Source organism: Rhinolophus sinicus, linkage group LG09 (assembly GCF_036562045.2).
Source record: "Rhinolophus sinicus isolate RSC01 linkage group LG09, ASM3656204v1, whole genome shotgun sequence".
NCBI classification, from domain to species: domain Eukaryota; kingdom Metazoa; phylum Chordata; class Mammalia; order Chiroptera; family Rhinolophidae; genus Rhinolophus; species Rhinolophus sinicus.
In genome coordinates, this window is record NC_133758.1 from 53648985 (window position 1) to 53662359 (window position 13375).

General features: G+C 43.0%; 1 protein-coding gene across 2 annotated transcripts in view; it reads left to right on the forward strand.

Annotated features, from left to right (window-relative positions):
• Nucleotides 1-13375, forward strand: part of IMPA2 (inositol monophosphatase 2) — a 61029-nt gene that overhangs the window by 23742 nt on the left and 23912 nt on the right. The window contains exons 3-5 of one of the 2 annotated variants that reach the window (XM_019711363.2): nucleotides 2079-2183; nucleotides 4476-4521; nucleotides 6541-6649. In XM_019711363.2, coding sequence (XP_019566922.1) covers nucleotides 2079-2183; nucleotides 4476-4521; nucleotides 6541-6649 — 260 coding nt within the window. The remainder of the gene's footprint in view (nucleotides 1-2078; nucleotides 2184-4475; nucleotides 4522-6540; nucleotides 6650-13375) is intronic. The other variant, XM_019711364.2, reaches the window with a different exon arrangement.

A 13375-nucleotide genomic window follows, 5' to 3' on the forward strand; every position in this document is an offset into this window, starting at 1 on the left:
AAGGCACTTGTTCTTATTTCACAGTGTTATAGACAGGGCAACACCAACCCACAGAACTCCCTGCAAAGACAGAAATGTTCTGTCTGCACTGTCCACTTTGATAGCCTCCGTCTAGCCCACGTGACTAGTAAGCATTTGAAATGTGAAATGAAGGAACTAATTTTTTAATTCTTAAAAATTGTATTTAAGTTATTTAAATTTAAACAGACAAAGGTAGCTAGGGGCTACTGTGTTGGACAGAGAAGTGACAGAGGTGTCCACTTCAGTCTTTTCATTTATGATAGGATGTCGATCTCATCAGCAGGTTCATTGATGCCAAATCTTAGGACACATGGTTCCTCTGGGGAAAGTGGTTTCTAGGAGTGCCTTGAGTCCGAGGGGAAGCAGCCTTCCCAGTGCTCTGACCTCTTAGCCTTTGACATCGGGGCTAAGCAGCTGCCTGATGACCACAACTGACAATACACCAAATGCCAGCAACAGGTCATGAAGCATTTCTCGTTTTTCACTTCTGTTTCCTTCTTAGTAAAAGTGTATTGCCTTCAGGTCTCCTTTTCTGTAGTACAGACATGGACGTGACATGAGAGGCTAATGGAAAACCTCTCAGCAGGGCCTTGTATTCACACATAAAACAAATATTTGCTCAGTGACTGCCACAGACCTGTTCTTGGTGAAAAGGCAGTGCAGGGGCAGAGGCCCCACCCTTGGTGAACCTGGCTCTGTGACAATTAGGGACGTGTACCAAGCACTTGTGTACCAAGCACTGTCCTATCTCCTTTAGATAGAATATTTTCTTTACTCCCAGGAGCAGCTCCAGGAGGCCAGCTTTGCAGGGACAGCAGCTTGTAGGGGGCAGCTGTGATGCCTGAATGAATGTCATCATGCTGTGCCGAGCCTGTGTGCAGGGTTAGAGGAGGGAAGAGGACAAGAGGGAAGAACTGAGGATAGCTTCCCTAGTTTTCAGCCTGAGTCCTTGGCAGGGCCATTTTGCTGAAGTAGATGTGAATAAAAACAATCAGGAGCTCCCTTTTGTGTAGGTTAATTTGGAGATGTTGGTTGTTTAGGTTCCTAATGGGAAATAGACGTCCCACTCAAGTGGGGATGGTTCCAGCAGGGCTTGGGCTACAGAGGACTAATTACAAAGGAGGAGGCCAGGGACAGGGGCCCACTACAGCTGATGCAGGGAGGTGCTGGGCGTGAGGCTGGGAGCAGACAGGCCATGCTCCTGTGGGAACTGCCAGGGATGGGGGAACGAGGCACCAGAGCCTGAAGAAGGGAGAAGTAGAGGCTTCCACTGGTGGATGGCGGGGCATTCAAAGGGAGGGAGCAGGCAAGTATCCTAACCTCACTCTCCTACCATTTTCACCTTTCCCTCAGGTTTCCCAGGAGGCATGAGTGCCCTGTGGGGCAGTCCCCCCACCCGCCAGGCTCCTGGGCCAGAGGCTAGAGTGGAGAGAGCCTCTGTCAATTGTCAGCTCCCATCGAGCCTGAGCCTGTATGGCAGGGACAGGTGGGCATGGATGCAATTGTCACCTTGTCTGCAGTTCAGGAGAGGCCAGGCTGAGTACAAACCTGGGAGGTGTCAGCTGTAGGTGACATTTAATGCCTCAGGTCCAGTGAGGCTGTCTGCCCCAGGCCACAGGACTACTAGCAGGAGAATCCGAGCTTGGACGCTGCCCCGTGGCCAGTGTTCCTCATGCTCTTCCTTCTTAGGTGTCCTTGGCCTTCTCACCTCCAGACTAAAGTTAAAACAGAGTTCAGTATTGCTTTTATAAGATCAACTTCCCAGGGTTCCTCATTCCTGTATTTCTTGTTTTGCCTGGCCAGCTCACACTTCCTGATACTTTTCCAAAACTCCATCAAGGTGTCACTTTGCGTTTTCTAAATTCTGCTATGTAGAATAGCAGACAAATAGAAACACAAATGGTCTGTTACAGACTCTGCCTCTGTTTGACCCAGAGTAACCATAATGAAATCTCTTTACTGTGTCTGCTTTGTCTTTGAGAGACCAGAAACAATTTGAAGTGCTTTGTCTTGAGTTCTTGGTGCATTTTCTCAGGCTGAGCTCCTGCCCACCACAGGTTCATTGCGGAAGAGGCTGCGGCCGCCGGGGCCAAGTGCGTGCTCACCCCAAGTCCCACATGGATCGTCGACCCCATTGATGGCACCTGCAACTTTGTGCACAGGTGAACATAAGTACAGGTCACTCCATTCTAATGCCTAAACTGTCCTCTAAGATTTTGTCTTTTCTGAAGCAGCATTTTTGGAGGCTAATAGGTTTATAGTTTCATAAAAAGGTGATCAAGTGTTGATATTTTTGAGATGTTTTCCATTTGTGAGAGACTCTCAGAGCATGTAGGAAATCTTCACTTGTTTAAAAACTATTGTGTTTGTTATTTTTAATATGTTAGGTTGAATTAAGAAGGACCCCTGGAGAAGCAAACAGGGTTAGAAAGCAAGTGTGTGCAGCCCAGCTGCTGCCAGAGCTTGAGGTGTCGATGGGCATATGAGGGGTGACGTTCCAGAGCCACCGTCAGAGGTGGGAGTAAACCTCATGTCACCATGAGAGACGATATGAGGAACCCACAGAAGCTGGCCGGTCCTAATCTGACTGGGCTAATGACAGCCAAAGAGCAGTAGGTTGTAGGGAGGTCAGAGGTGCTATTAGTGGGACAGAAGTGATCTGCAGAGCCCAGGGAGGTGACGGAGCATGGCCCCAGAAGCTTTGACCAAGGGGGCTATAGCAGCTGCACTCACTTGTCCAGGACTGAGGGCGCTGAAAGTGACATTTTTCCCAGAGGTGGTTCTCCGATAGGACATGCATGGAACCCCCAGATGGCGGGTTGGCATAAGTTCCTGGCCACTTCCTAGGTCCCCATTCAGGGGGTAGGGCAGCCTGTTTATCCGCATTTTTAGACCACACTTTGAGAGCCCCGGCCATAGGTGATGAGGAGATGCTTCGTTTCCTTACTTACAGTGAGAAGGTGTGAGCGCAGCCAGGTGATAGGGTCCTTGCTCTTGGTGCTGTCCTCCGAGTTACCTCAACAGTATGTTTACATGGAAGTATGTAAAGCAGTTCCGTTGTAGCATGTTAATCATCACTCTTTTCTAAATGTGGGTTATCTTAAGAATTCAGTTAGTCATGCCCACACAGGTGATCCTTTTGTGACAATTGCATAGTGCCATCTGGTGACAGCAACAGTGTCACCAGACTATAAGTTTAAAACTTGACACTCCCCTGGGGAGTTAATGTGGAATCACAGTTCTCCCCTCTTAGGTGTGTTTGCTGAGTGGAGCACCTGTTCCTTCTGTCTTGCTCACCATTCCTGCATGCTGGTAATAGGGACAGGGCGGGCTGAGCCAGGGTGTGGTGAAGGCCACATGTCCACCTGAGGGCTTTGCATGGGCCCCAGTGGCCCCAGGGCCAAGGGGAATGTGGGGCCAGAGAGAAAACTTGGAGAACATCAGTTGGAGAACGAACTGTGGTGCTGACCATTAAAGTTCCAGAACACTGTCAAGGCCACAGCCATAGCAGTTCTAATGACCTAAAGATACCTGGAAGCCTTTAGCCACTCTAGGTCAGATAAGACCTGTTCACCCTTACGTGCAGCAGTGGCAGTGTTGGGATTAAAGCAAGTGGGAGAAAGCTCTTCTGAGAGTTGGAACTCAAGCCAAGGCTGGCGCACAGTGACTTACTTAGTGAGCCAGCCACCAGGGACAACAGTGCCACACAGCTGCCACCTTGGCAGTCAGTGCTCAGATCCATGTATGACTGGTTTTGTGGTTTTCCTGTAGGATAGCAATACCCAGCCTTTCCTTTTCCTACTTGTTGTTAAACTCTGATGACCTTCCCTTAAAGGAGAGATTATTTTGAAGATGCAGAGCAGCAACAACAAAATCACAAAATAAAAACGCAGGCAAACTGCAGTGTCACAGCCGGCCTTTGACCGCTGTGGCCCACGCCTGCTGTTGGCTGCTTGGGTGCTCAGCAGGAGACTGGGTAAGGAGGGACGGTATTACCCAGACCCAGCCTCTGGGTGGAGGCTGTGGACTGGGGCCTGTGATGTTGCCTCCCAGGGGCCCCTCCACCCTGCCTGGGATATGGTTCTGGCCTTTTGAGAGGGCTCAGATGTCCCTTTCAGTCTCTGAGAACCAGAAAGCTGATTATTACAATCCCTCTCAATTGGGTACTTGGTCATTGTTGAATTACATCAATCTTGCATGACTTTTAGAATACTGCTTTCTTTCAAGATCAGCTATCTTACAACATGGTCAGCTAAGCCTGTTTGTCTTGGAAGCAGTTAGTGAAATTGTGGAGAGTAGTTTTTAAAAAAATAAACTCACCCACACTGTAGAAAGGTCCTTCTGTGCCTCGAGTGAGGCTGCACAGCCACATAGAGGCTCGTAAGAGTTTGTATGTTGATTTGTATGAGGCCATTTATGTTTTAGAGTGTAAACCATTCTGTTTTCTTTTGCAGATTTCCAACCGTGGCAGTAAGCATCGGATTTGCTGTAAACCAAGAGGTATATGGTGGGTGGGGCCCCTGGCTGGGTAGCACAGAGTCCTTCAGGTCTCCAGGCCTCTAGTTCAGGTTTCCTTTAGTCATCTTCCTTTTTGGATTCAACCTCTGCACTTCTATTTTTCTCTCTTTGTCATGTGTCTTAATCATGATTAGTAAATCCAAGTATGTGTTTTTCAAATCTGAGAAAGTAAACACATGCAAACCAGTTTTAGGGTGTGTAGGCTTCGGGCTCCATGGCCAGCCCTTATTTCTTCCGTGGTCTTTTTGTGACGCAACTGTGGAAGGGGAAGTTCTGAGGAAATTATCTAAGTTAATCTCCATCTGACCCCTGGGGTGTGTGATCTAGTCATACACAGAAAAAGCTCCCGTTTTTGGAGGACATTGTTAATCCCAGTATTCTGTTCTTCATCTTCTTCTAGCTGTTAGTGTGAGAACGTTGCTGTGGCAGGTTCCCATAGACCCTTGGAACTAAGCTACATCAGAGGGCCTGCAACAAAGGTGTGGGACTGAGGCTTAAGCTTTATTAGTCAATTTAAGCAACAACCCTTAGAAAAGCCTTAATTTCCTTGTAGTTACTACAGTTATATTTAAATAGCACTGGGGGCTCGGTGTTTATCCAAAGCAGCTCTCCTTTAGAACACCATTTTTTTCATCTTAATCCTCAGTGTTAGCGTAGATTCCCTAGCATGGAAACTGGGAGAAGTTTATACCCATATAAAAGTACTTAAGTTAAAAGTAAGCAAGGATTTTAATATTGAAATTTGAGTAAGGAGTTAATTACTCACTCATTTCTGTTAAATGTTGTCATTAAACAGAGTAAGGGGTTGAGCAGTTACCTTAGAGGGTGGCCGTCTTAATAACTGAGAGGTAGGGGGCAAAATGCTGCAGCCTTAGACGGGTCTGGTGTGTGTGACTGCACACAGGTGGCCTGGGCTTGTAGTGGAGGGTCCCTGGTCACAGGGAATGTCCCACTTCTCCTTACTGTTTCCTCATGTCAGCAAAGGCCTCTAGGCCACCTGCTTGCCCCAAGGGCACAGGCCACCCTTCGCAGGCTCCCCAATGTGTAGGGCTGACTTGGATTTGGGAGCCCTTTATAGCCAGGGCAGTGGAGCCAGGAGTATGGTGAAGTATTGCTGGAAGGCTATAGGCCCTTGCTAAGTGCTGGCTGAACCATCCTTCGCAGAAATAAACCCTATTCCTGTAGGTTGGAGAGTCCCTTCCACTGTGATCGAGCTCAGCTCTGGCTGGCCAAGACTTTCCCGAGGCATTTGGCCTGGGTCTCTCCTCATTTTCCAGAGAGATGAATACTTGGCTAACCCCCAGACCGAGCACACTGCTGTTGTTAACCCTGAATAGTGAGAAATCAGTAGAGGAACGACACACAAACATGTGCATGCGTGTCAGGTAGCATTTTTTTCACGCTCATCTCTTGTTTTTACTGTCCCTCATTGAGAAGCTGTGATCCAAGGCCTTGTCACTGATTTATGACAGTGTGGCTGCTGGTTAGCACTCGCCTTCTCAGGGATGAGCCCCTTTTGGTGAATCATGTCTGTTCCGCAGGCTGTCCTTGGGTTCTGTGCTTCTGTTGGCATTACAAATGCATTCTTCATTCTTCACATGTCAGCAATTTTGAGGGTTTGCTGTGGAGTTTGATTAGAGTCACAAGTAGCCTTTTTACCCACAGAAGAAAAAAAAACTTTTCTAAACTATTAAACTTTTTAAAGTAACTTTCAGTTACTAATGCTTGATTATGATGTTGATTTTTTAATATAGTTTTATTAGTTTTAGTATATTTTTAAATATAGTTATTGTAAAAAAAAAAAGTTTGCTTTCATGTCCAGGTCTAGTTTTGAGTCTAGATGCTGATTTTTTTAATTCCATTTTGAAAGGTATTTTCTATCATATCATCACTGCATTAGTCAGAACACCTAGAACACTTTCACCTTTGAATTACTGTGTTATTATCTATGTCCAATAAGTGAACAGCATTTGTTTTCTGTCCTGCCTCTGCCCCCCACAGCTTGAATTTGGAGTGATTTACCACTGCACAGAGGAGCGGCTGTACACTGGCCGGAGAGGCCGGGGTGCCTTCTGCAACGGCCAGCGGCTCCAGGTCTCCGGGGAGACAGGTGGGGCTTCATGCAGCTTGTTTCAGTTTACTTCAGATTGAGAAATGTGAATGGAAAATGCCAAAAATTACCCTTTTGTGAGACGATGGTGGAAATCTCCTGCTGAGAGTTCAATCCCTTTTTAGGGACACCATGTCCCTGACGAACTGGAAGTTGAGCCAGTTCTGTATCTTAATGTTTTTGTGAATGTGGCCAGGAGCTTTAAATAGGCTCATTCTATTTTCAACTCACGTCTTTCATCTTTAATGCTAAAAGAAATCCAGTCACTAGTTACGATTTGGTCTCTAGCAGTCCAAGGCCAAGGGCAGAGTCAGAAGCCTGCCCTGGCCCTCAGAGCATCCAGGTAAATGTCAGTTATCCTAATGTTACCGGGGTGATGTCATCCCCGAGCAGTCTGTGGCTCCCTGGATGTGGACTAACTGCAGCTGGCTTCAGTTTCTGTCAGAAGTCGTGTACATAAGCCATGTTTTCACACACCACAGATGTTCTATTGTCATTGTCATTCCTAAAGCAGAACCTTAAGGGCATCCATCCTGTAGCTGTTATAAAGGGACTACGATATTGTTAATCTGCATATATAACTACATATCAATAGCAATATGCTGGTTTAGGTGTTTCACTGACTCTTTTTGGCCTTTCTCTCATACTGATTAAACTGGTGATATTTTATTGCTTTGTGGGACACATACTGTAGGGGACAGAAAATTGCAAGGCAGAAATAAAGAGCCCGAGACTAAGAGCAGATGGATTAGGAGAACACTTTAAAACGTCCATGACATCTATATTTGGGTCGGAAAAGCTAGAAAGCGGTTCCGGCTAACTTCTCACTTGTGTGTTTCTGCAGTAGGACATCATGGGGTACCTCCCCACCCCCGTTATTTCATTTAACCACCATTGCTTCAGTCTGTGGTGTCATCACTTCCGCTCTGAGCTCCCTCTGCCTTCCTTACTACCTCCCCTCTCTACCCATTGCCAGCTTCTTTTTCAAAAATTTCTTTCCTAGTGCCCTCTCTCCATTGTCTCTGTTCTGCCTTTTCTTCCTCCCTCAGGTGACACCTGTGTACCTAGATGACCTCAGAGGCAAATGAGAAGACTAACATGTGCTTTGCTCCCCAGTTGCTCCTCATCTAGTGAGGACATCAGGCTCTCTGGCTGTGATCTGGTGAGAGCAGGGTCACACAGGAGCCCTGCGTTAATTATTAATTTCTTGTAGTTGAGTTTCTATGACACCAAAGATGTTGATCTGGGTATAGCAGGAGGTATTTGCTAGGGCACAGACTTCTCCTTGCAGTGGTGTGACCCCGGTCTGTTAGGGAGGTGACCTTCTGTTGGTGAAGGACAGGTTGGGGCAGGACCGCCTTGGGGAGACTGAGGAGGCTCCCTAGGAGGCCCGTGAGAGTCATGAGCATGGCCAGGGTGAGGGGCAGGGGAGACGGTCACCAGAGGCTTCAGACAGAGGTGGGAGCAGCAGGACCCACTAACCAGTGTGGGGACAGAGCCCCAGAAAGTAGTTTACAGGCTCTCGGCCTCACGTGGAGGAGTGCTGGCTCGGGTAGTAGATGGCCGTCAGCTGTGGCTGATTGGCCGTCAGCTGTAGCCAGTTAGCCAATTAGCCGCCAATATAACTGCTGTGGCTACGCTAGCAGAGAGGAGGAAAGAGAGAAAGAATGGGGGCTAGCAAGAAGATGGCGGCTGGGCTGGCAAGCGTGGATGGCAGTTTGCGGACAGTGTGGATCCAGCCTGCATTGAGAGTATAGTGCCGCCAGAGAGAATATAGTGGTATGACTCCCCTACCTACGGCTCCGTGGGTGTTCCTTTTTGGCCTCACCATATCCTGCGTTCTTGTATGGGGAGCGGGAGCAGAGACCCCCAAGGCCGCCCTGCATGACACCAGTTACCACTTCTGAGTCCCAGCCCTGCTCCATTTCTCTCTCTCCCAGAAATATTTTGTTTGGCTGTGTAAAAAGTAGCATTAATTACAGCTACACATGCTAGGAGGCAAACCACTCAAGCTGAATTGTGTAACTCGGTAGTGAGGAAGCATGTTATTAAACACGCTTATGTGAACTCTGCTCTATATTTCATTTAATTATAACACTCAGCAGTATTCATACACACTCAGCTTCCTGGTCAGCTGCTTGCATTGCTCAGTCATGCATTAGAACATCACGTCCTCAGTGGGGTTCTCAGATCACTTCCCCAGCACTGGCTCATCCCACTCACATGGGCAGGGACTTTGGTCATCATTATATTTGGCCCATGATCAAAGGCCCTCCTGTCCCAGAATGTTTGTTCTTCACTCAAACACTGTCATAACCCCCCCTTGGCAACACAGCTGTGGTTCTTACTTATCTTGAAATTGCTCATGTTCCAAAGCTCTTTTGTGATTTTTTTTTTAATTCTGACTTATAAAATCTAGTATGTTGATGTCAACCTGGTTGTTATCTATTTGATGAGTAACTAGGTTTCTATGGGAGGTGATGGAGCGTATCTTTAGCAGCACAATCTTTAGGTGTTTTACAGACCTGGTTTCAAATCCTGACCTTCTAATGCTGAGAGTTGTCAGTTAACCTCCAAACCTCAGTCCTCATATATAGAGTGGGATGATGATGACGATAACTTTGAGGATTAAATAAAATTATATAGAGAAAGCACTCAGCAAAGTCCCTGGCACATAGTACCCCAAAATGAGAGTCATTATTAAAGAAAAAACTTGAGTCTTTGCACAGGATCAATTACAGCCCCTTGTTAAAATGAAGATGCATTTCTGGAGGAAACAGCCATTAAAACAACCACCACTAATCTTTCTCTTTGTGCTTTCTTTGCCTCTGTTTTCTGATTCCTATTATACCTTTCTGGAAATGTCTTCAACTCACACACAAAAAATCAACAACAAAAAAACCTACACTGGATAGGGGTAAAGGATTAGATGAGGCCAGAATTTCATTAGTAGCTTTTTCTTCAAATTCCACCGGGCAAATTTTCAAACATGTACAAAGAGACAGAAAAAATGTAATAAACCTGCAGGACCCATCACACAGCTCCAGTATTGCCAACTCATGGCCAGTCCTGCTTCATCCACACCTCCACCTAACTCCCGGTACCCCAAAGAACTCCTTGATACAAATCCCAGGCATGATATCACTTTGTAACCAGTATTTCAGTATGAGTCTCTAAAACATAGATTATTCTTTGAAAAACATAGTCACAAATACCAATTCACACCACTCCAAAAATTAGTCATTGTTCTTAAAATCATTCAGTATACAGTCAGTGTTCAAATTTCCACTTGTCTCATCTTATGGAAAATGGCCTTTCAAGGCCATAATCTGGGTCCTAGGGGTCCTTGTGTCTCCTAGATCTTTATTACTAGGCCCTTTCAGTGGACAGAACTTAGGAAACAAGTTTTATAATAAGAAATTCATGAGTTCATACTGGTGTTCTCCATTCAAATTCATGACTACAAGTTTTCAACTCTTCTATGTGTGTCTCCCCTGCCCTGTGCTGAAAACCCTAGTGCACAGTGACACCAGGAATTATGAATTGAATGTCTCCAAATCCTTGTTTGCTTTGTCCAACAACACCCACATGACACTTGTCAAAGAAACAATACTAGCCCTACTATCAACAAGTGATTGCTGAAAGTAGCGTGAAGGATTCTTTGATGTTTTGTTTTGTCTTTCTGTAATTTTTTTGTCCTTCACAAATATCCTATAGGGTCTGGGTCAGATTGATGAGAGTCTGAAGTGGTTCTTCGTTTCCTTTGGTTATGCCACCAACTGAATCTAATCACTTAGCTACATTTGGTTTACTTTATTTTTAATTTGGAAGGATTATCTTTTTAAAATTGATTTTATTTTGTAATTTTGTAAAAAAAAGTATATGGTTCCAAAGTCATATCTATAAAACAAAGTATATTCAAAGAAGTTTAGCTTTCTCCTTGTCCTTTTTACCCTATAGGTAACCATTAAAAATTTTTAATAGTTTATTCCATTGTTTATTTAAAATAAGTAGCTGGTTTTTTTGCTTTTATTCTCAGTTTCAGTATAGCTTTTGGTATTAAGAAGTTTATATTTTTATTCTAATAATTCTCTTTATATTAAAATTTTTATATAATATCCCTAGTCCTGTTTTTTGGGTTATTGTCTATTGAGTCCCTGTTATCAGTAGTACTACACTTAGCTTGTAGCCTCTTTTCCCCCCTCTCCATATACTTCAGTATGTCAGTTAAAAACGATATGCTTTTACTCTGTAACTACAACACGATTGGTGAGCATGTTCTACTTGTCAGATTCTTTCCCCGTTATCTTTCCAATTTTGGACCGTCATGCTGCATTTGCATTTTGGACGGTCAAGATGCATTGGCAGAGCAACCAGCTATGCTCTTACCTTAAAACTATTATTTATATTTAGTCTTGGTTCCCACAGCTAAATGTAGATTTACCCAGCACTAATCCTTCATGTCGATGTTTCTCCAATCATTTTGTTTGTGTGTAGCTCATGTACTAGTACAGCATTTCTCCAACTTTTTGATCTTAGTATCAACCTGTTTATATTCCTGAAAAAATTATTGAAGATCCCACCCAAAGAGCTTTTGTTTAAGTTATATCTATATTTGTATGTTAGAAATTTGAACAGAAATTTTAAAAATACTTACTAATTTATCTTTATCTTTTAAAATAAAGAGCTCATTAATATGAATAATATATTTTTATGGAAAATAACTATATTTTCCCAAAAAAAATTTTATGAGAAGAGTGGCACTGTTTTACATTTTTTCCAAAGCTCTTCAATGTCTGGCTTAATAGAAGACAACTAGATTCACAGGTCTGCTTCTGTATTCAATCTGTTGTAATATATTGTTTTGATGTGTGAAAAAAAATCTGACTAATAAGGAAAAATAGTTGAAAAGAGGGGGAGTGAGGAATGTTTTAATAGACTTTTCAGATAATTGAGGATATTCTTCTTTGATGCTATACCAAAACTCAAGAAGTGGTGGTTTCTTAAAGTTAGTTGCATATGAAATCTAATGACATATCAATGAACTATTTTATACTCAGTTACATTGAAATCCATTGGGCTATTGTCCTTTTTGAATGGATCTTTTGCTCATGGGTGATTTTGTAACATCATTCTTTGGTCATGTGGAAAATAAGTGTTCACTGAGATTTTCAGCTTTTTCAAATGTTGATATATTTCATTTAAAAATACTTAAAATGTCATTCATAAATATCGCCGCTCTCCTTTTGAGAACTCTTTGGGTGTTGGGAAGGTGTCAAGCTTACAGTGGTGGACAGAAGTCTTCCCAAATTCTAATTTCCACTTGAAACTTGAATTCGATCAGTGACCACCCTGGCAATTGAAATGATGGGCTCACTTCTTTCATTTTCAAAAAAATACCTTCCAAATATCCAACTCTGAATAACTATAGTTTAAGCTCTCTATGTGTACTTCCCATCTCATCACACAGAATATTCAAATGACATGTATAGTAATTAGGGTTCAAGATTTAGTGCAATTAATAATTTTTACAGCTTCATCATTCTTAAGTAAAGCTCACATTTCCCCCCAGTATGTAAATGTAGCAGAGAAGACTGCCTTGCTTTGTCTATCCATTGTGCAAATGTTAACATGATGAAAAAAGGCAGATAGTGTCTTAGTATTTTTATGAAATTTGTTTTAACTTCACAGATTCCTGAAAGAAGCTCAGAGACCACACTTTGAGAACTACTCCAGTTGATTTCTCAGGAAGAGCTTATGGGAATAATAGTCCCTAAGTTCATATGTGTTTATAAGTTTATAAGTGGCCTTTATACTTGAAAATCCATTTTTATGGTAGTAAAACACATGGCTCTCATTTTCTGGTGTTGAATATCTTAAATTTTCTCCACGATTTTCTAGCGTAAGCACATTATTGAAAAGTCTGAAGACAATTTTTCTTTCTCTTATAAGGGACTTTGATGTTTTTGCCTGAATGCCCAAAATATTTTTTTCTTTTTCTTTAGAGTATAGTCATTTTAGAGTACAGTAATTTTAATCAAATGTTGTTTGTTCTGAGTCAGTTTTCCTAGGTATATGGTATGCCCTTTCAATATGTCATTTCAAGTCCTTTTAAAAAAAAAAAATTTGTGTTTCCTTGAATCATAGTTTTTTATTATTATTATTTTCAGATGTACAAAACAACATAATGATTAGACATTTACACCCCTCACAAAGTGATAACCTCCCCAAGTCTACTACGTCTCTGACATCGTACATACCATTGACTATATTCCCTATGTTGTACTTTGTATACCATGACTATATATATATAATATATAGGTAATTATATATTAATAAATAATAATACATAATAAATAATAATTAAATATATTTAATTATAGTTGACATTCAGTTTTATTCTACATCACCTTCAGGTGTACAGCACAGTGGTCGGGCATCTACACAATCTATGATGTGATCCCCCCATAAGTCCAGTACCCATCTGACACCTGACATAATCTTTACAACATTTTTTATTATATTTCCCATACTGTATTTCACATCCCCGTGGCTATTTTGTGACTACCAATTTGTACTTTCTAATCCCTTCACCTTCTCCTCCATCCCCCAACACCCCTCGATCTAGCAACCATCTGTTTTTTCTCTGTGTCTCTGAGTCGATTTCTGTTTTGTTTGCTCATTTATTCTGTTCTTTAGATTCCACATATAAGTGAGATCATATGG